Source organism: Acinonyx jubatus, chromosome A2, assembly GCF_027475565.1.
Source record: "Acinonyx jubatus isolate Ajub_Pintada_27869175 chromosome A2, VMU_Ajub_asm_v1.0, whole genome shotgun sequence".
Classification (NCBI taxonomy): Eukaryota; Metazoa; Chordata; class Mammalia; order Carnivora; family Felidae; genus Acinonyx; species Acinonyx jubatus.
Genome location: NC_069383.1, coordinates 147,879,472 through 147,901,367, shown reverse-complemented (window position 1 = coordinate 147,901,367; position 21,896 = coordinate 147,879,472). Strand labels below are relative to the sequence as shown.

The 21,896-nt window shown below is 39.5% G+C and overlaps 1 protein-coding gene across 4 annotated transcripts in view; it reads left to right on the top strand.

The window, feature by feature from the left end:
• Positions 1-21,896, top strand: part of ARIH2 (ariadne RBR E3 ubiquitin protein ligase 2) — a 47,420-nt gene that overhangs the window by 11,397 nt on the left and 14,127 nt on the right. For 3 of the 4 annotated variants that reach the window (XM_027038686.2, XM_015077036.3, XM_053219415.1), the window contains exon 4: positions 18,415-18,482. In XM_027038686.2, the coding sequence (XP_026894487.1) occupies positions 18,415-18,482 (68 nt within the window). Of the gene's footprint in view, positions 1-7,805; positions 7,852-18,414; positions 18,483-21,896 lie in introns of all 4 variants that reach the window. The other variant, XM_015077037.3, reaches the window with a different exon arrangement.

Sequence of the window (21,896 nt, the reverse complement as noted above, 5' to 3'; positions counted from 1 at the left end):
CTGCGAAGGACAATAAAATGAGGTATGCCTGTATTTTAAGTATTTCCCCTTGTTTTTACTTCATCCTCATAAATTACTTTTAACGGGTAAATATCACACCATCATATTGAGCCATAATTTGCTCAGACTTTTCCTGATGGGCATTTAGGTGAATACTTATATGTGTGACAGTTCTTGTGAACTGGTTATACTGCTGTGAACATTTTTGTGAATGTGGCCTTTGTGTCTGTTGGGCCTTGGCAAGAGCCTGTGCTGGTGGTCAGATGGTTGGGCTCTGTTCCCTTTTCTGCCATTTAATATAATGTGACCTTGGGTAAGTTCCTCAATATCTTTAAGCTTCAGTTTTCTCATCTGTAAAATAATGATAATACCTCCTTCACAGTATTAAATGAGATAATGCACATAAAGTGCCTGGCACGTGAATATTCGAACATGAATGTTCAAACAGATGTCATGGTGGAGGCAGGGCAAGCGCAGAAAAATGGGAATGTTACTTTCACATATTTGCTATGGTTCCTCAGAACATATTCTTAGGATTGTGTGTTTTGAGTCATAGGGTAAAAGCCACATTGAGGAAGGTTCTGGGTGACATATTGCTGATGATGCCTCTGAGTATGCGTGTGGTAGTTAGATCATGTACTTTGGATTCTTTTGCCTTCATCCAGAACCTCTGGTTCTCTTCTCCAGGAGCCCACTGATAAGAAAAGTAAAAATAACACAAAATGAATTTTGAATTGGGACCAGGAAAAGAATGTAGGGGAATATAGCCTGTTATTCCTACCTTTCTGTTTGACTGCAGTGTTTGGTCTTGGGTCTGCATTGACAGCACTACTTAATGAAGTGCTCAGTTGATTTAGGGTTCTTATTATTGGGGTATCTCCTTACTTGTGCTTTGTCCCACCCCCAGCCCCCTGCCAGCTTTAAAAATTTTGTCTTTGCCCTTACTGCTCTAGGAAAAATTTGAATGATTAGATTTCTCTGTCCAAAAGAGGGAAGACCTGTAGGAAAGATTTGAGAAAGGTACAGAGTGAGATACAGGAAGCTTTTCATCTTGCTCTTCATAAAATGTGTCTGCCCTGTGGCTTGATTACTCAAATTGACATGAATTGTCAGATTTGAAGCTTATGTTTTGTTCCCTTTTCTTTGAACTGTCACAAACCTGTATACACATGAAATGGTTTTACTGTGAAAACCACAAGTTATCAACCATAAATAGAGAAAAATACAGGGAGGACGAACAAAAGTTGGTTTGGAGATTTTAAGAGAACAGAGCTGTTCTTATAATCATGAACAAAGAGTGGTCTCTATCTGGGAAAGTTGCTCTTTTTCACTAGCAGTTTCTTTCCTGGTGCACGCTCTACTCACTCTCATTTCTTTTATCCGTTATTTTAGGCTCTCACCATCATTTTCCAGAGTTGGTAGATAACCTTGCCTTCTTTTACAAGAAATAACTTTAATGCCATCAAACTTAGCTTCCTGGATTCTCTGTCTTAATTGATGATACCACCATCCACCAAGCTGGAAGCTGAGAACTTACCCTTGACTCCCTTCTCCCACGAAGTCCTCCTTGATCCCCAGGCAGAGTTGGATATCCTGTCTCTCTACCACTGTGTGCACGTTTCTTGCTATGTACTTATGGTGATTAGAAATTGTAAGCCAGGGCTTAAATTCTTTGAGAGTTGCTTGTTGTTGATCTGACTGTCTAAGCAGGTCAATAAATGGCAAAAGTTGAGGATTTAACCCCAAAGCTCTACTTCTGTGTGCTCCCATTGGTAGATAGAAGGCATGCTTGTTAGAGGACTTCCATGAAGCCAGGTGAATTCTAAGCAGAGATCATATATACCTAATAGATGTATGGTTCCCAGCTTGGGGTGCATCTCGGAATTAGTTCTATCAATTCTGATTCAAAAGCCTGAACTTCATGCAGGTGTAATAAAACAGAATCTTCAGACACAAAGTGAGGTATTACATATTATATTGATGTGGAGAATTCATGTGGAAGTACAAAAAAATTGTGAAACAATTCGGGTTATTGAAGTGATGAGGAAAGAGTTGTGTCCTTTCTTTGGCTGCTGAAAGGATGTGTCCAGTGTTCAGAGTGTACTGATTTCATAACTAGAGTGGGAGTAGGGTAAAGACACCCAACTATACTGGCAAGTTGGATAGGTTACCTGTAATATTTTTGATGTCTAAACGTACTTCTTATGCCATCAGTTATCAAGATAAAAGTGTGTTCTTATCTCCATGTTGATAATGAGTAGCTACAAAAATGACTAATAATATCTGCAATCATAAACACAATGTGAATGTTTTAAAAGTTTTCAATTTTATGACGTAGACTATGTCATCTTTTTTGCCAGTGTTTTAACATTGGCTTCTGCTGCAAGATGGCTCACTGCCCTCACATACCTTTGTACCCCCTCCGTTTGTTTTTGTTTGTTTGGTATTCAAATGTCTGTAGCAGTTTTATGTGCAGTAGCCAAAAACTGGAAACAACTCAAATATCCACAGATGAATGAACAAATAGTGGCATTCCCATAGAACAACATACTTCTTCTCTGTGGTATAAAAAGAGTGAATGGTTCATCATTGATAAATCCCAAAAAAGTATGCTGCATGAGGGAAACCCAGGGGGTAAAAAGAGTAAATATTTTATGATTCTGATCATATAAAGTTTTAGAAAATGCAAACTCGTTGTGAAGGAAAGTAAATCAGTGGTTGCCTATAGAGTTGGGGGGGGAAGGGAGAAGGATTATGAAGAGCATGATGTAAATTTAGGGGTGGTTTTCTCTTTTGAAATATCAGGAAAATGAAAGTAAAGGCATTTTGTTATGCAAAATGCATAACAAAGGCATTTGTTATGAGTTATAAACTCAGAACAGGTTGAGGGGTGGTATGTGGGGACATTGCACACAGGAGCCAGTTTGTCCAGCAGATCTTTGAAGAGACTGTGGGCTCTCATTTGACTGACAAAGGCTGGAAGAGATAAGTGAGCTGGGAATGAGGGGATTAATTAATTAAAAGTTTCTGTGTAGGACAGTCAGCCCTGCCCCCACTTGGTTTCAGGACAAAATAATCTGCCTATTTTTAAGAAATAGAATAACCTGGGGAGAAATAGGGCCCTTAGAGTGTGAGGTTGGATGACCTTATTGGTCAGTTTGGAGGTTCTTGAGTCTTGTGTATTAGCTGCCTCTGATTAAGCACCCTTAAAGAAAAGCCTGTCAGTTGACACATTCTGTCTGTGTACACAGAATTAGGATTTGCTTTCCTGACCACCCCCCTTTTTAAATTTAATATTCATATAAAATTAACCATTTTATATTTCATTTCATTTTATCTTATGTTATTTTATTTTAATTTTAAGAAAACATGAGTGGGGGAGGGGCAGAGAGGGGGAGAGAGAGAATCCCAAGCAGGTTCCGCACTAACAGAGTGGGGCTTGAACTCACAAACTCAGATGTGATCTGAGCTGAAATCAAGAGTCCGATGCTTAACTGAACCACCCAGGTACCCCTAAAATTAACCATTCAAATTCAAATTCAGTGACTTTTAGTACATTCACAGTGTGCAACCATAATCTCTACTTCTGAAACATTTTCCTTACCCAGAAGGAAACTTGGTATCCATTAAGTAGTTATTTTCTGCTCCCCCAGCCCTCAGCAACCACTAATCTGCTTTTTGTTTCTGTGGATTGACCTATTCTGTATGTGTCATATAAATGGGATCATGCAATATGTGACCTTTTGTGTCTGGTTGCTTTCACTTAGCATGATGTTTTAGAGGTTCATCCAAGTTGTAGCATGTATCACGACTTCATTCCTTTTTCTGGCAACCTTTCATTTTTTACCGTGAATAGCTAACCAAGGATCACCAGACATTTGAGGAAAACATGCAAAATAGAAGAGAAACAGGAAAATTGACCTTAGGTGAAGCAGACCACTAGATGATTTTGCTTGTTTATAAAAGTGCACTATTTAGTATTCTCCAGGATATTCAAGAAGATGTGGCATCCATGAAACAATCAGAGATGCCATCTGGAAGAAACTGTCGAAATAAAAAAGCTTGTGGAGATGAATTATGGGTTTGCCAAGTTAAAATATATTCCGTAGATCAGAAGATAAAATCAAGAGAAAAATGTCAATATAAAGCCAAAATACAGGCAAAAATTGTATGCAGAAAAAAAGAGACATGGAGGATCAATCCAGAGATCTATCATCTACCAGAATTTCTGGGAAATGAGGACAAAAAATTAAAAGAAGGGATATTTCAAAGTATAAGAAGAAAATATCCAGAATCTACAGAGAGGAGCCTATTGAAAGGGTCTACCCTTTGCCCAGAAGGATAAAGGTCCACCTGCTACAATTGTCACTATGAAGTTTCAGAAAAGAATAGATAGAAAACCTGAAAGTTTCCGTGAAGATACACTGGGTCTTCTGAAAAAAATGGGAATTAGATATGTCATCAACAACAGTGACAACCAGAAGACAGTGCAACAGCAGTCTTCCTTCCAAGTCCTGAGGGAAAATCGTTTTGAAAATCGTTCTGTCATTGCAAAATAAGCTTGTTTTCAGAAGTGCGAGGACTCCCAAAATTTCCTTTCCTTGTACCTTTTCTGAAGCGGTTACTTGCAGATGAAAATCAAAAAGAGGAAAGTAAAGAATTCAAGAAATGGTTGAACTAATAACCTAGTTGTCCAATGAAAATTTTCATGTTACTTATACAACAACCCTGGAAAGCAGTCAGCCCAAATTTGAACAGTTTTGGTGGGATCCAAGAAAAATTTATTCGAGAATAGGAATGGGTAGATTTCAAGCAATAGATAAAATGAAAAAGCTGGAAGATAGTTGGAATATGGTAAAGAGACCATAGGGCTCTTTACAAGGGACAAGGGAACTAGAATCCCTATGCAAAGCAGAAAAACTACATGCAAAAAATTATAAGCCAAATATAAAGCAAACACATATATGGCACAAGTATAAGTAAATGGTGGTGATTGAATAAAGATAATGTATTTGTGCCTAATGTATGGATATCCTTCTTTGGCCCAAGGACAGTGACATTGGAAGCACAAACAAGAAAATGCAATTCGGGTCCTGTAAACAATATTTTAAAGTTAACAAAGGTAACTGATAGAACTGATAGTAATATAAATATAAAAAGGTTGGGGTTTGGAAGGGGAAGGTAGGGAGTGGTATAAGTAAACTAAATCTGCTAGAGAATTGTGGGCACACTTAGCGAGGTTGGTGACAACCAGAAGAAATGGTAGAGATTTCTCCTGTATTGGAAGACTGGGAGGCTGGGGAGGGATGGGGTGGTGGGTATTGATCCTTTTCATCAAAGTGCTCTTTATGAACCATTTGATTTATTTTGTTCATTGTTCATTGGTGATTGGGGTAGGTTAAGAATTTGTTGATTCCCAATAAACAAGTGTTTTCTGAGTGTCTTCTGTTGTTTTAACTTTTAGACAGATGCTGAAAGATGGGGAAAAAATAGTTTGACCTCTACCATAAAATAATTTTAAGATCTCTTTGCCTTTAGTTTCTGCCACCTCTTTTTTTAAAGTGGTGAGAGAGGAGATATAAATAAATCCTTTTCTACTTTTGTTTCATATTTTCTGGTATATCCACTAAAAGTTCCACTTTGATTATCTTGGTCTTTTGAAAAACTTAAAGTAGCTTCTCCAGACTCCAATCTGAACTCCTTCCTGTTGCCCCTCTCCCTAACCCGTATGTTTGATTTTTGCCTCCTCAAACCTCCTGTGAGCCTCTCTGCCTTTCAGAACCCTCTGCAACTCTCAGAAGACCTCTTACATTTTGTTTGTTTGTTTGTTTGTTTGTTTTTAACCTTCCTCAGAGGAGCTATATTTGGCCTTTCCCTGCCTCTTTCAAGCCCATGAAGGCTTGAAAGCTCTTGGTGCCTCTCTGGCTCCTGAGGAGAATGTGGGTATGAGGTGACAGAAGGAAGCGTTAGCATGTAGGACCTAGTACTGGCACTGCTATTGTTCCAGGTGCTTGGGTATGGCAGAGAAGGAAATTGTTATAAATCTCTGCCCTCAAGGAGCTTCCTTTCTGGCAGAGTTGTTCTTTCTTCCTTTCTTCTTTCCTTTTTTTCTTTCTAGAGAGAGCATGTATGGCTGCAAGCATGGGGGAGGAGCAGAGAGAGAATCTTAAGCAGGCTTCGCACACTGCATGGAGCCTGACATGGCAGGTCCCACGACCCTGGGATCATGACCTGAGCCGAATTCAAGAGTCAGACACTTAACAGACTGAGCCACCCAGGCACCCCTTGATGGAGTTTTATATAAACAGAAGGGTTATAAAAATAGCATTATATGTTTTGAGCATAGCTAAGGCCAGCAATCTGTAGCTCTGTCTTTGAAATATGCTCTTGGACTTTGTGGCTTTGTCAGTAAGATATGCTAGCCTCTGAGGTATCCTGTAGAGAAGAGGGGGGATCTGAATGGTACTGCCCAGATAGTATTTGGTATTACCTCTTACTTGCCTCCTCACAGTAGCAGTAGCTACAAGAGGAAGAGCATTATTTGAAATCATTTTTGGATAAGATGGGCTTTGGCTGCAGAAACATGGTAAAAGATTTGGATTTTAATCCTACTATGTGCAATTCGTTGGATGTCAGCTCCCATCTGCCTTTTTTTTTTTTTTTTTTTTTTTTTTTTTGGCTTTGGTTACTGGATACGACCTTGGTTTGTAAAAACGGTGATCATCCTGCTTATATGGAACCCCCTGGAAAACACAGAATTCTAGTAGGGGCTCAACCAGCTTTTTGTACTAAGTACTTCCCAGAGGTTTTCTATTAAAATGCACACCCTAAAAGATAGTCTGGCTGGGTTTACTCCATGATAATGTAGCTGGTGGGGGATAGATGAGGTACAGATAGAGTGGACCTGGCCATGAGTTGATGGAGTTGATGTTGGAGCTGGGTGATGGATGCATGGGTCTCATCATATTCTTCACTTTGTAGATACTTGAAATTTTTCATAATAAAAAAGTATCCTTATGGTCAAGGATGATGACTTTCATATTTTTGCTTTATTGTGTTTTGTGTAAATAACTTTATTTGGGGAGGTTGTTGGGTTTTTTGGTATTTTAATGATCAGAGACAGCACTGAGTTAAGATTAGACTGGAGAGAAATCTTCACATTTAATCAGATTTTTAAAGCATGAATAATGTGGGTACCTCAGTTACAAGTGTGCCCTCCCTCCGTGGAGACCTGTAAAGAAAAAGTGAAAGGAAGCCAAGTTATGATCAGGTGCCAGAGAGCTGACCTTCTAGAAGCTGAGAATATGTAGATGTGAAGTCTGGGAGAATGAAGGCCCACCCACTTAAATTTGATTGTAGGGGTGAGCCTCGCCTAAGGTAGCTGGGACCCCACTGCCACCACCACTGCTGCTGATTTTGTCCCATTCTAGTAGGCCGATATTCACCTACTCCTTTGTCTCTGTGCTTTAACCTTGTTTCTTCCTCTTACTCCTTTAGTACCTTCTTGCCTCACCCCCCACCCTCCAAGACCTGAATTCATCCATCTTGATCTCCTTAGGCTAGCTTTCCTTTATCATGTCCCTTTCTATCCTGGCCCAGAAGCTCACCCACAATTCACTCCTTTCCTTCATCTCTGCTGTTTAGTGAATGACCACTAGTGTTTGTTAACAAATGTGATTGGACTACGGAGTGGCTTAACACAGGCTGAGGCATGGAGACCCATTCGTGTAGCCTTAAAAAATTTCAGGCAGTTGGCAAGTAAGAATTCTAAATAAAAATTGAAACTACCACCTGTATTTTTTCAGGCCGTTGATGCTCACTGCCATCAGCTGCATCCTCCCTATGGCACTGGTAAGTGTGGGAAGGGATGGTGACAGTTTTGGTGGGCTGCTGGATTTCTTTTTTCTGGGGGAAAAAAATCTGTTTGCGAGCTGTGTTATTAACTCGTCCCTGAGGGCTGGACAGCTTGAATCAACTGTAGGAGACTAAAAAGAGGAAGAAGCAACTGACCATGTTCGTGGGTTTCCTTGGAGAACTGTTGTCAAGAGCAGAGGCTATTCACTACGTGCCTTGATCCTTATATAAAATTAACATATCTTATGCATTATTTTTGAATAATAAACATATACGATCCAAGTGCTCTGGGATGTCAAGTAGTAACTGTTAAATTTCCTGAAAGTCTTAAAACATTTTCCCCAAAGATGGATGTTGGCTGTGTTAGAAAGGGTCTAGAATGTTGTATGTACTCACCATTTCCTTCAGTAGCTCTGGTATTTTAAGTTCTTTGTGGTCAGGAGATTAAGAAGAGGTAGGCTCAGGGACCTGTGATATAAAAAATCATTTTGCCACAGTCAGCTTTCTGCGTAGGGACCTAACGGAGAGAATGTACAGCAGTAAATTTGAAATACAGGGTGGGGCAGCAAGTCAGAATTGCTGAAGTATAAGCCGATAACCAAATTGCTGCTGCTGTTGCCTTATCTAAGGTCTTGAAATCCTGCTGCTGTCTCCTTGTAATGAGTGGGTTGGAGGCCACGAGATTCAGGTTTTATCAAGGTGTTCTCCACTCTAACTGACAGTTTGATGTTTACACTATTTCATTTCTCTAGTCTCTGAAGCCCTTAGAACATGGAAGAAAGTGTCTCCAGGATATCTACTGAAATGCAGAGGTTGTGGACTTGTGTACTACTGTTAACCAGTGAGGACCTCCTTGATGGCAACAAAGGCTAAAGCATTCTTGTACACTTTATTACATCTTTGTGAGAAAATCTTAGCATCATTGCCCAAATTCTGGATTTCCCACTGGTTCCCACTCCCTACCCCCCAAGTCCTCCTTATGAAGTAGGGATAGAATTGTGTAGCACACTTACTATATTGTTTATAAGAAACAGAAAGGAGAACTTGACTCCCAGCAGCTGTCTACTCCTTTAGATATCTATGCACAAGTGGTAACTACTGGACATGTTTTGAGGACCTGTATCGGGGAAATATCTTTTAAGCGTCTGTCCCAAACATAGATTATAGAAGAGGACAGAAGGTTTTTGTCTGCAACCTTTGGGATATATTGATGACCAGCAGTAAAGTCCTTTCTGGCATGCATGTAGCTAAGGGCTTTCTGGAATAAAGATATGGAAACCACTTGAGGGTTTGAGGATTGTAAATGGAGTGCAAGACCAAGCAAGATTGGATTGGCAGTGCAGAGCAGTGGTTAGGGTAAATGACAACAGAGGGCAATCCCACAGTTTTTTTCAATCTAGAAGGAAAGCTCCTTAGAGGCTCCTGACCCTAGGAACTGGTCAGGTTTGAGGATACAGGGAAAGAGGGAAAAAGGGCAGGGAAGATAGGCTGCTCTTGGCTTCTGCTCTTACCTTATCTTTAACTCTGTAAAAGCCTTCTCTGGGCCACCAGAGACTCGAGGGAACCCTTCAGTCTTTGATGAACTTTATACCACTACTTGCCCTCCCTTCCCCACCTTGATCAGTCACATCCCTTCCCCAGCTCCCAGGAAAAATAAGAGTTCTTATCTTTGGGGCTTATGTTCACACTGACCAAGGCTTTTAGACATGACTGTGATAACCCAAAGACAGGCTTGAGAGTTGTGCTTTGTGGAACAGCAACATTTAAGGAGCCAAAAGACTAGGAGCAGAGCATCTAGTGGAACACTAAGAAAGCTTGGTCTGGGAGGTCGAGAGAGAGCCAGAGAGCATTATAAAGTTAACTAGCATTATAGACCTGTATGGAAGTTGTATCTATTTATGCTGAAATTCACATTGTATGATCAGTTAACCTTTAGTCAAAACTATGTTAAAACTCTGAAGGAGGATTTTTCGAAAGGTCAGAGTGACTAATGCAGTAGCTTAAAGGTCAGCCTTTTGTTTATTGTAACATTTGTTTATGCAAGTTATTGCCATTATGTTAAATTTGGCAAACTTTTCCGTCCTGACTTCTATTATGAAAAATTAAAACATACAAAGAAGTTTAAGGAATTATATAGTGGACATCCATATACCTGTGATCAAGATTATACAGTTGCTAACCTTTTGCTACGTTTGCTTTGTTATATATCTAGCCATTGACCAATTTTATTTTTATACAGCTTTATTGAAGGATTATTTACATTCCATTAAATTCACCCATTGTAAAGTGTACCATTAGAAGAATTTTAGTAAATTTATACAACTATGTAACCATCACCACAATCTGAGTTATAGAATATTTTCATCATCTGGAAAGTTCCCATGTGTTGGTTAGTAGTCAGTCCCTGCTCACAGCCCCAGGCAACTAGTGATCATCTTTCTGTATGTATGGTTTTACCTTTTTTTTTTAGAAATTTCATATCAAAGGAATTATACAATATGTAGTCTTTTGTGTCCAGCTTCTTTCACTGAGCATAATGTTTTTGAGGTTCACCCATGTCGTATTACATGTCAGTAGTGCTTTCCTTTTTATTGCTGAATTTTCTGTTGTATGGATATATTACATTTTTTTTATCCATTCATTCATCAGTTGTGGACATTGGGTTGTTTCCAGTTTGAAGCTATTCTGAAATATGCTGCCATGACCATTCATGTCCAGGGCTTTAAATGGACATATGCTTTCATTTTTCTCGGATAGATATCTGGGAGTGGGATTGTTAGGTTGTAATATGTGTGTTTAACGTTTTAAGAAACTGCCAAACTGTTTTCTGAGGTGACTGTTATCTTACATTGCTGCCAGCATTCTGTAGGGGTTCCAGTTTCTCCACATTCTTGCTAGCTCTTGGTATTGACAGTCATTTGGATTATATTCATTCTAGTGAGTGTGAAGTGGTTTTAATTTGCATTTCCCTTATGACTAATGATATTGAAGATCTTTTCTTTTGCTTATTTACTGTTCATACATTTTTGGGGTGAAGTGTTCAAATCTTTCATCCATTTTTAAAAATTAGGTTGTCTTCTTGAGTTGCATGTGTTCTTTATAGATTCTGAATTAAATCCTTTATCAGATACATGATTTGTAATTATTTTCCCTCTGTGGCTCATCTCTTCCATTTTCTTAATGTCTTTGAAGAGTAAAAGTTTAATTCTGATGAAGTTCAGTTTATCAGTGTGCTTTCATTGTCTTATGTAAGAAATCTTTGCCTAAGCCAAGGTTGCAAAGATTTTCTTGTAGAAGTTTTTTAGTTTTTAGTTTTACATTTAAATCTGTGAACTATTTTGAGTTAATTTTTGTGTGATATGAAGTGTCCAAGTTCTGTTTTGTTTTTGCATAATGGTGTTCAGTTATTCCAGAACCATCTGTTGAATGTTTCCTCTCTTGAATTCCTTAGCACCTTTGTTTAAAATTAACCATAAATGTCTGAGTTTACTTCTGAATTTTATTCTGTTGCATTGATCTTTATGTCTGTTTTTAAGCCTGTATGTACCCTCCTGCCTTGATTACTATAGCTTTATAGTAAGTGTTAGAGTCAGATGGCATAAGTCCTCCAACTTTGCTCTTCTCTTTCAAGATTGCTTTGGATATTCTGGGTCATTTCCATGTCCATGGATTTTAGGATCAACTGTTAATGTGTGCCTCTTGCCCCCCACCCCTGAAAAAACCCTGCTTTGATTTTGATTGATTGTCTTCAGTCTGTAGCTATGTTGTTCAGTATGGTGGCTATGAACACATGTAGCCATTGAGATTTGAAATGTGGCCATTTTGAATTGGTATATGCTATGATTCTAAAATACAAGTGTACTTTTCGGGCACCTATGTGGCTCGGTTGAGCGTCTGACATCGGCTCAGGTCATAATCTCGCCGTTTGTAAATTCGAACCCCATATCGAGTTCATCGCTCTCAGTGCAGAGTCCACTTCAGATCCTCTGTCCCCCTCTCTCTCTCTGCCCCTCCCCGGCTCATGCTTTCTAAAAAATGAATAAATAAATAAAACATTTAAAAATAAAATAAAAGTGTACTTTGAAGATTCATATGAAAAAAAGGATGTAAGGGGCGCCTGGGTGGCTCAGTTGGTTGGGTGGCCGACTCTTGATTTCAGCTCAAGTCTTAATCTAATGGTTCATGAGATCAAGCCCCATATTAGACTCCGTGCTGACAACACGGAGCCTGATTGGGATTCTGTCTCTTTCTCTGCCCCCCTCCCCCCACGTGCATGCTCACATGCTAGCTCTCTCTCAAAATAAATAAACTTAAAGAAAAAAGATGTAAAATAAAATAGTTCTTGAATAATTTTTTGTGGATTACCTGTTGAAATAATATTTCAGATATATTGGTCTAAATATATTACTAAAATACGTTTCACCTGTTTAAAATTTTAGTTTTCATTTGCTGCTGTATAGAAATACATTTGATTTTTGTATATTGACTTTGTGTTTTGTTATCTCATAATTCATTTATTCTAGTAGTAGTTTTTGCATATTAGGATATTCGGAGTAAACAATCAATTTTATCTAAGAATAGAGACAGATTTGCTTCTTTTTCCAATTTTTATTTAATGTCTTTTTTTTCTTTTCTGTTTGCCTTATTGCCCTGGCTAGGGCCTCCAGTATAATGTTAAATGGTCAGGATGGTCATCTGTGCCATTTTCTTGATCTTAGCATTCAGTATAATGTTTTTCATAGGTGCCCTATATCAGATTCAGGCAGTTCACTTTTTCTCCCTCACCTCTCAGGTAATTCACTTTTTGTCCTGATTTGCTGCGAATTTATATCTTGAATGAATTTTGTCAAATGGGTTTTCTGTGTCTGAAATGATCATTTTTTTCCACCTTTATTTTGTTAATTCAATGAATTACAATAGTTTTCACATGTTAAATCAGCTTTCCATTCCTGGGATAAACCTCACTTCATTATCATATATTGTCCTTTTTCTATATTGCTGGATTTAATTTGCTAAAATATTTGGATTGATTTTTGTGTTTATGTTCATAAGGGGTACTGGTCTGTAATTTTCTTTCTGTTATATTTTTGTCAGATTTTTATATCAGGGTTATTATGTTAGCTTCATAAAATAAATAGGAAGAAGTGTAACTTCCTTGAGTTTCTAAAAGTAAGATTGGTGTTGATAGAATTCAACAGTAAAAACTTATCGGCATGGGAATTTTGTGAGAAAATTTTTGATCATAAAGTCAATGTCTGTAGTAGATATAAGAGCTATTCTGTTTATCTTCTCTACTTTGTGTCAGTTTTGCTAAGTATTTTTCAAGAATCTTGTCAATTTCACCTAAGATTTAAATTTATTATCCCTTTTTCACCCGTTATTGGTCATTTGTATTCTCTTTTTCTTAATTTAGCTAAAGTTTTTATCAATTTTATTGATCTATTTTTTTAAGTTTATGTATTTTGAGAGAAAGAGTATGCAAGTGAGGGGGGATGGGGGGAGGAATCCCAAGCAGGCTCTGCCCTGTCAGAGTGAGGCTTGGACTCATGAACTGTGAGATCATGACCTGAGCTGAAATCAAGAATTGGGTGTTTAACTCATTGAGCCACCCAGGCATCCCTTGTTGATTTTTTTGAAGAATCAACTAATGGGGTTTGTTAATTTTCTTTTTTTTTTTTTAAGTTTTTTAATATTTATTTTGAGAGAGTGAGAGCAAGGGAGGGGCAGAGAGAGGGAGAGAGAAAGAGGAAATCCCAAGCAGCCTCCACGCTGGCAACACAGAGCTTGGCACAGGGCTTGATTGAACTCAAAAACTGAGATCATGACCTGAGCTGAAATCAAGAGTCGGGCGCGTAACTGACTGAGCCACCCAGGCACTCCTGTTAATTTTCAATATTATTTGGTTTGGATTTCATTTATTTCTTGTTTTTTTTTTCTTTATTATTTTTTTCTTTTCACTTGCTTTAAGTTTTATCATCTTTTTCTAGTTTCTCAAGGGGGACTTAAGGATTTTTTTTCCTAGTATAAACATTTACAGTTGTAAATTTCTCCCTGGCATCATGTTAGCTGCATCTCACCAAATTCTGTGGTATTTTCATTATTCAGTTCAAGACATTTTCATTTTCTTTCTTTCTTTCTTTCTTTTTTTTTTTTTTTTTTTTTTTTAGTGTTTGTTTATTTTTGAGAGAGAGAGGAGCACACACAGCGGGAGAGGGGCAGAGATAGAGGGAGACACAGAATCTGAAGCAGGCTCCAAGATGGGAGCTGTCAGCGCCTAGCATGACACAGGGCTTCAACCCACAAACTGTAAGATCATGACCTGAGCTGAAGTTGGACATTAACTGACTGAGCCACCCAGGCACCCCTCAAAACATTTTCTAATTTCTCTTGTGATTTATTTTTTTTCTTTCTTAAAAAAAAATTTTTTTTTAATATGTATTTATTTTTGAGACAGAGAGAGACAGAGCATGTGCAGGGGAGGGGCAGAGAGAGAGGGAGACACAGAATCCGAAGCTGGCTCCAGCCTCTGAGCTGTCAGCACAGAGCCCGACGCGGGGCTCAAACTCGTCAATCACGAGATCGTGACCTGAGCAGAAGTCGATGCTCAACCTACTGAGCCACCCAGGCGCCCCTCTCTTGTGATTTCTTATTTGACACACCAGTTCTGCTCAGAAGTATGTTCTTTAATTTCCAAATATTTGCTACAGAAAAGGGCATTCTTGGCAGAGAACAGTTAGCAAAGTGCATGGGGATGCTAGAATCACTTGGTCTGTTGCTGGACTCCAGGGCACAATGGTTCTGATGACTTCCACTAAAGGCTTCAGGTTTGTCTTGTCAGTACTGGAAAGCAGTGATGGGTTTTAAGCAGTGTGGGAACTGATCTTGCCAAGATGTAACAGCTCTGTAAGAGCTGTCTTAATACTTTTCAGTCAGGGTTTCAGGAAGGTAATCCTAAAGGTTATGGAGTGGAGGGGTCCAGACAATAGTACTAATAGGTTGCTAATTTCTTGATCAAAACAGTGTAGCAAGGGTTCATCTTGATTCTGCTGGAAGATTCTGTTCTCCACGATTGAAAATAATAGAGACGAATGGAAGACTCCCCAGTTGTGAAGTATTGACTCTGATAGATTCTGAATAACTCTTTGATCATTAGACAGTAATGGCATGAAAACTCAGGGAGTTCTTTCCTGCGAGAGTTTAGCTGTTTGTACTCTTTAATGTTTTAATATCCTCCCCAAAGTTTGTCCTGGCCCTTTTGTGGAAAATGGCTTAAATAGTGCCCCTGCCCCCAACACACATCCTTTTCTGCCCCCAAATCACCTGTGGTTGCTTCCTCTGAGATACTGCTGGGGTGTGTGTGCAGTCAGTTCTCTCTTGTGACCCCAAATCAGGGATGAGGTAGCCTCACTGCTGAGACTCCTTTTTTTAGCATAAATTCTTCTAGGTCCTCTTCCTCTACCCTTGTGCTGTTTTTGCCAGAGAGCCTTTTGGAACCTGACTTCCCTATAGATTCCCTGGTGTCCATTATAGGGCAAGGTGCAGTCACACTGCATTTTGCTTAAATTGTCTCTGGGTGTCTTCAGGTTTATATTGGATTATTGAGGGAAAGAATCCCTGATTTTCTATGATACACTGTGGACACAATATGGGCCATTTTCACACCCCCATCTGTGACTTAGGGATCACAGTAGCACTTCCTGCAGAAGGCTAGTGGGGGGTGCATACAGCTGACGTGTGTGCCTACTATCTTGTATATATTGACGTATTCTTGGCTGTTGGCGCTGAAAGAATAGATTCCTATCACTCCACCGTCAGTTCCATAAAGTGCTAGATGTATCTTCTCTTCACATAATCTGTTCTCACCAAAACTCAAATCTGCTGGGATATTCTGAGTTGGTCATTAGTGGATTTGCAGTCATTAATAAAATTTCTGTTTCAACAGAGGGCCAGATTTTCCATAGGTGGGCTGTACCTGGTGTGCTAATTCTGAGGTTTTTTGTTGTTGCTGTTAGTGCTATTCAAATCAAGGGATCAGACGAGGTAGAGTGTTAACATTCTGTTTCTTAAGGAAGGTTGAAGGATTCCATCTTGAAAATCCACAGATTACAGACATGATATCATTTAATAATTGGTGTCATTGAGTGGTCCCCCTGTGTCCAGTAAAGTTCAGGATTCTGTGGATGAGAGGCAGCCTGACCCCTGTCTCAGCTTAAAGGCTTCATCTAAGCCATCAATGGTGAGAAAGGGGAGGTGGCTGTTAGACATGGCCGGGACTTCTCTGGGTTTCCCAGATGGTTTCATACCACAGCATGGCAAGACATTTAGAAGTCAGGACAGACGATGGTGTAGGTCTGACTGGGCTCCATTAGGTAAGAAATGATAGAAAAGGCAGTGAGGAGGTCATCAAAAACAGTATCACAGTCAGGTTTTTAAGAAAGTTTGTAGCCAGGAGCTACATTCAAAACCATTATTTAAGTTTAAACTGTATGTTTTGTCTCTGTTTTCATTTTGTGATAGTGGTTTGCTGTGGATAAATAGTTTTGTTATGGCTACAGTGAGGAAAAATGTCAGTTATAATTCAGGAATCCTAGACCTAAAGTCTCCATGGTCCTCAACAAGAAAATACTACAGCAACATGCCTGAGTCTGATGCCTCTTCCCGTGCATGGAAGAGAAGTGGGGACCCCCATCCTTAGTGAAGTCTGCTGTCTTGAGACCTGGGTTTTCTCCAGATGTTCCTGGGCTGCAAGACAGAAAGGCATTCACTCAGTGCACAACCTTTGATACTGATTATGCACTGGGATATGCCCTTGCTTAGTAAGTTGCATCTGTCTCCTTTTAGGAGTAACTTGAGCTCTAGGAGCAGGGGTTGCAAGTTGGTCACTGTGTCTCCCCTCTCTGCAGTTCTTATCTGTGGACCAAGCATGTACTACCTTACGGTTCCTTGGTAGCTCCAGTTTAAAGACTCAGTCCAGTGAACAGAGTACTAAGGTTCTGTGTGTTCTCTTAGCTCCCTGGCCTCAAGTGTGCTTCTCATTTCTCCTTGATTTAGTGGCACCCTCCTGCTCTGCAGTGCTCTCTCTGGGAAGCCTCATCTAGACCTCCAAACACAATCCCATCTTCTGTGGCCCTACCCTATCTTGACAACCTCAGGCTGTTCCTTTTTGTAACTAGTCTGCTTCCCCTATTAACAGGATATTGTGGCTATAACATGTACATGCTATCTTACTACTGGCTTATTTAGCCTAATATTAAAATATGAACATCTTCCTATGTCAAACTTATTTCTGTAACATCCTTTTCAATGACTGCATAGTTCATTGCATGGATATGTCATATATTATTTACCTAGTTCCTTTTTATTAGACATTTAGGTTATTTTTAATTTTTTACTCTTGTAAAACACTGTGGTACACCTGTCCTCTATGATCTCTTCAGAAAAATTTATAGAAGTAGAATTGCTAGCTCAAAGCACCTTCTGCGACTCTTTGACAGCCATAACCAGTGTGCTTTAAAAACATTTTTTTTAAAATTTTTTTGTTTATTTTGAAGGAGAAACAGAGTCTGAGCCGGGGAGGGGCAGAGAGAGAGATACAGAATCCAAACAAGGCTCCAGGCTCTGAGCTGTCAGCACAGAGCCCGATGTGGGGCTCAAACTCATGAACTGCGAGATCATGACCTAAGTCGAAGGCAGACGCTTAACCAACTGAGCCACCTAGGCACCCTTTTTTTTTAAATTATTATTTTTTCAATGTTTGTTTATTTTTGGGAAATAACAAGTGTGCTTTAAAAGGTAGGGGCCACAAAGACTGCCCATAGACTTTTTTTCCCCCAGTTTATTATTTGGAGAGAGTGAGAGAGAGAGAGAGAGAGCGCGCGTGCGCACATGCAGGAGGAGCAGAGAGAGGTAGAGAGAGAGAATCCCAAGCAGAATCTGCACTTGTAAGCACAGAGCTTGATGTGGGGCTCAATCTCATGAACAGTGAGATCATGACCTGAGCTGAAATCAAGAGCCAGACACTTGACTGACTGAGCCACCCAGGTGCCGCAAGGCTTTTAAATCTTCCTGCGATCAGGGCTCATTGGTTGGCAGGAATTTGGAGATTTTATACAGGTGTGTGTTGTTTTGCTGGAATTATACAAGAAGTCCAAGTCTAGAGATTTTCTGCAAGTAATGGGCCTAACTAGAGGTGCACTTCCCATGTGTGGCCTCCTACAGCAGCTTGAGGGAACATAGACCACTTTAGAGAACACAGCTTTTTTGCTTAAATTGAACACTGGATTGTTAACTGTAGACAGGGAGGTTTTGCTTAAGATTCAATTCAGATTGATTTCTTGGAAGGGTCATTAATGAAAACAAAGAAAAGTTAAAGAGATCTGGGAAATCACTAAGATCATAAGAGTCTGAACTTAAAAGATGAAGCAGAGAACCAAGAGGAAGAATTTGGAAGTCAAGCCTGGGCCTGCTGTAGACATGAATGTGTATGCACTTCTCAAAATGTGGAGCTCTGTGAAAGAAACTACAGTTGTAATTTGATTTTTTTTTCTTTCTTCTTTTTAGGTATCTCATTCAGTTGCTAAACTTATATTAGTTAATTTCCACTGGCAAGTTGCAGAGATACTGGACAGGTAAGGTGTTTAGAGGAAGAGACATGGCATTGCCCATAGCTTCTTTCTCTGCCCACCCACCCAGTGGTGATTATGTTTTGGAGTATATCCTTGCAATGTGCATATTATATATTTAAAACACTGGATCATATTGTATATCCTTTTTTCCTCTCTGTATATGGTGAATATTTTTCCATGTTTGCATTATATTTTTTTCTACCTCAGTTTTATTGCTGGCTTAGTATTTTATCACATAGATGTTCCATGCTTTTTCCTAACTCCTGTTGTAGACAGTGAAGTTAGTTCAGTTTTTTTATGCCTTTTTAAATTTGTAATCAGTGCCCTTCTAGATAACACTTGCCAACATCTCCATTTGTTTCTTTTGGATATATCAAATGAGGAATGCAACATACTTTTGAATATTACCTTCAGAAAAGATAGGCCAGCTTACCATCAGAACCAGAACTCTTGGCTCTGATCTTCAAGTCTTGAGGTATCCTGGAAGTTCTCAGGAGGAGGGGTTTCTCCTCCTCCTGCACCCTCTGGGACGAGTCCCTGTGTCCCACCTTCATAGGCATGTGCTTCTTTCTAGCTTAGGGTTTCTTATCCTCAGCACTCCTGCCATTTTGGGATAGATAACTCTTTGTCATGGGGACACTGTTCTGTGAGTTGTAGGAGGTTTGGCAGAATACACTTGAAAAGACAAAATAACAATAAAAAATGTGCAAGGGGCGCCTAGGTGGCTCAGTTGGTTAAGTGTCCAACTCTTGGTTTTGGCTTAGGTCAGGATCTCACAGTTCTTGAGCTTGAACCTGAGCCCCACATTCAGCCCCACTGCTCCTATCAGTGCAGAGCCTGCTTGGGATTCTCTGTCTCCCCCCCGCCTCTTTCTCTCTCTGTCCCTCCCCCTCCCCCCCAAAAATAATAAACTTTAAAAAAATGGGCAAAATACCAAACAAGCATTTCACAGAAAAGAAAGCTCAAATGACCATTAACATGAAAAGATACTCAACCTTCATAATAATCTGGCACACTGAAATTAGCACCCCCGGTCCGTGAAATCAAAAAGATCAGCAGATACTGCCAAATAACCCCTAGAGAACAAAACTGCCACTGGTGAGAATCACTGGTTGCCACTCCTGCCCTTTCACACCACAGTGAGTCTTTTTTTGAATGGTGTGATCCATGTATCTTCAGAGGAAGGAAGGTCATACCTTTCCTTTTCCAGGCTAAACATAACTGGGATGGCTGTACCCACTGGAGCAGCTTAGCTCACTCAGGAAGGAGCAAGTGTGCTCCTGATCCCACCCACTGCATTCTCACTCTCACTCTCTATCCTTAAGAGCCGAATACATTTAGATAGACTTCTGTGTGAACTTCCATTGTCTGCAGTGCTGTTTCTACTACTCACAATTCTGGAACCATGTAGGTTCCAGCAGTGGGGTACCTCTCACTGCCCAGACTCTGTAGTCTAACTTGGGAAGGGACAAGATGGCTGCAGATATTAAGATTACTAGCGTGAGAAGTAAGAATAAAAGCAGTGGAAGGGAAGCATTCTAAGTGAAATAAGGAAGTCACACTTACATGAGACATTGTTCCCTGCTCAGATTCCTGATTTTTGGGTAATGCATTTTCCTGGGTTTTGTGTGGCACTTTCATTGCCACAGGATAATTGTTTTTATTTTTACTTTTTAAAATTTATTTATCTTGAGAGAGAGTGTGTGTGAGTGAGGGAGGGGCAGAAAGGGAAAGAGAGAATTCCAAGCAGGGATTCTCTTATGTTATGATGATAGCACAGAACCTAACACGGAGCTTGATCCCACAACCATGAGATCATGACCTGAGCCAAAATCAAGAATCGGACACTTGACTAAGCCACCCAGGCACCTGTTTTTATTTTTATTTTTTTAACATTTATTTTAGAGAGAGTGAAAACAAGTTGGGGAGGGTCAGACAGAGAGGGAGACAGAGGATCTAAAGTGGGCTTTGCCTTGACAGCAGAGAGCCCAGTATAGGGCTCGAACTCATGAGCCATGAGATCACGACCCAAGCCAAAGTTTGATGCTTAACTGACTGAGCCACCTAGGCGCCCCTTTTTTAAAAAATTTTTTATTTATTTGTATTTTTATTTTTTTATGTTTATTTTTGAGAGAGAGAGAGAGAGAGAGCATGAACAGGGGAGGGGTAGAGAGAGGGACACAGAATCTGACGCAGACTCCAGGCTCTGAGCTGTCAGCACAGAGCCTGATGCGGGGGCTCGAACTCAGGAATGGTGAGATCATGACCAAAGTCAAATGCTTGACCGACTGAGCCTCCCAGGTGCCCCTGTTTTTATTTTTAAATGTATATATTTCATATCTCATTCCAGAAAAGAATTAAATTTTGATTATGAAATATTAATTTTTCAAAAATGTATGTGCACATGTGATAATGTATAGGTTTTAAAGAATGATTAAGCAAACACATTTAAGTGTCCATTCAAATAAGAAGTGGACATTTTATTCTGAAGCTTCTGGTGGCAGTTCCTGCTTAGCCACACCCCCTTCCTTCTCCGAAGCAACCAGTATCTTGAATTCAGTATTGATCATTTTCTTATTTATTCTTTTATTTATTTATTTATTTATTTATTTATTTATTTATTTATTTATTTTTAATGTTCATTTTTGAGACAGAGCATGAACGGGGGAGGGTCAGAGAGAGAGGGAAACACAGAATCCAAAGCAGGCTCCAGGCTCTGAGCTGTCAGCACAGAGCCCGACGCGGGGCTCGAACTCACAAACTGTGAGATCATGACCTGAGCCGAAGTCGGATGCTCAACCGACTGAGCCACCCAGGCGCCCCTCTTATTTATTCTTAAATTATATATCCTTTAGTTTTGGATGTTTTTAGAACTTTACAGACATGGAATCATGCTGTCTGTATTCTTAAACTTTTTAAATTAACAAGGTTGCATCTTAAGACATCCTATCCATATTCCTGTCAACATTTGTGATTGTGAATTTTAGTTTTTTGTTGTTATAAATAATGCAGCTCTGAAAACTCGTGTGTATGACCACTAGTGTCATATAATTTTTCTAGGGTTGAGTGTAGGAAGTGAGTTACTGGGCAATAGGGTGTGTGTTTCTTTAGCTTTGCTAAATGACAAAATGTTTCCAAAGTGATTGTACCATGTTATATGCCCACCAGTGGTACGAATGTTCCTGATACTGTCACCCTTGAAGTTTTACAATCTGGTGGGTGGGTATAAATGGCATCTAATTGTTTTTAATTTCAGTATCCCAGATTATTATGGAGGTTGAGCATCTTTTCTTGTTCATGGCCATTTGTGCTTTTTTTTGCTATGAAATGCTTGTTCTGTCTTTGTTTTTTATTGTTATTTTGTCTTTTCAAATGGATTTGTAGGAAATTTGCTTTTATTTATTCTGAATATCAGTC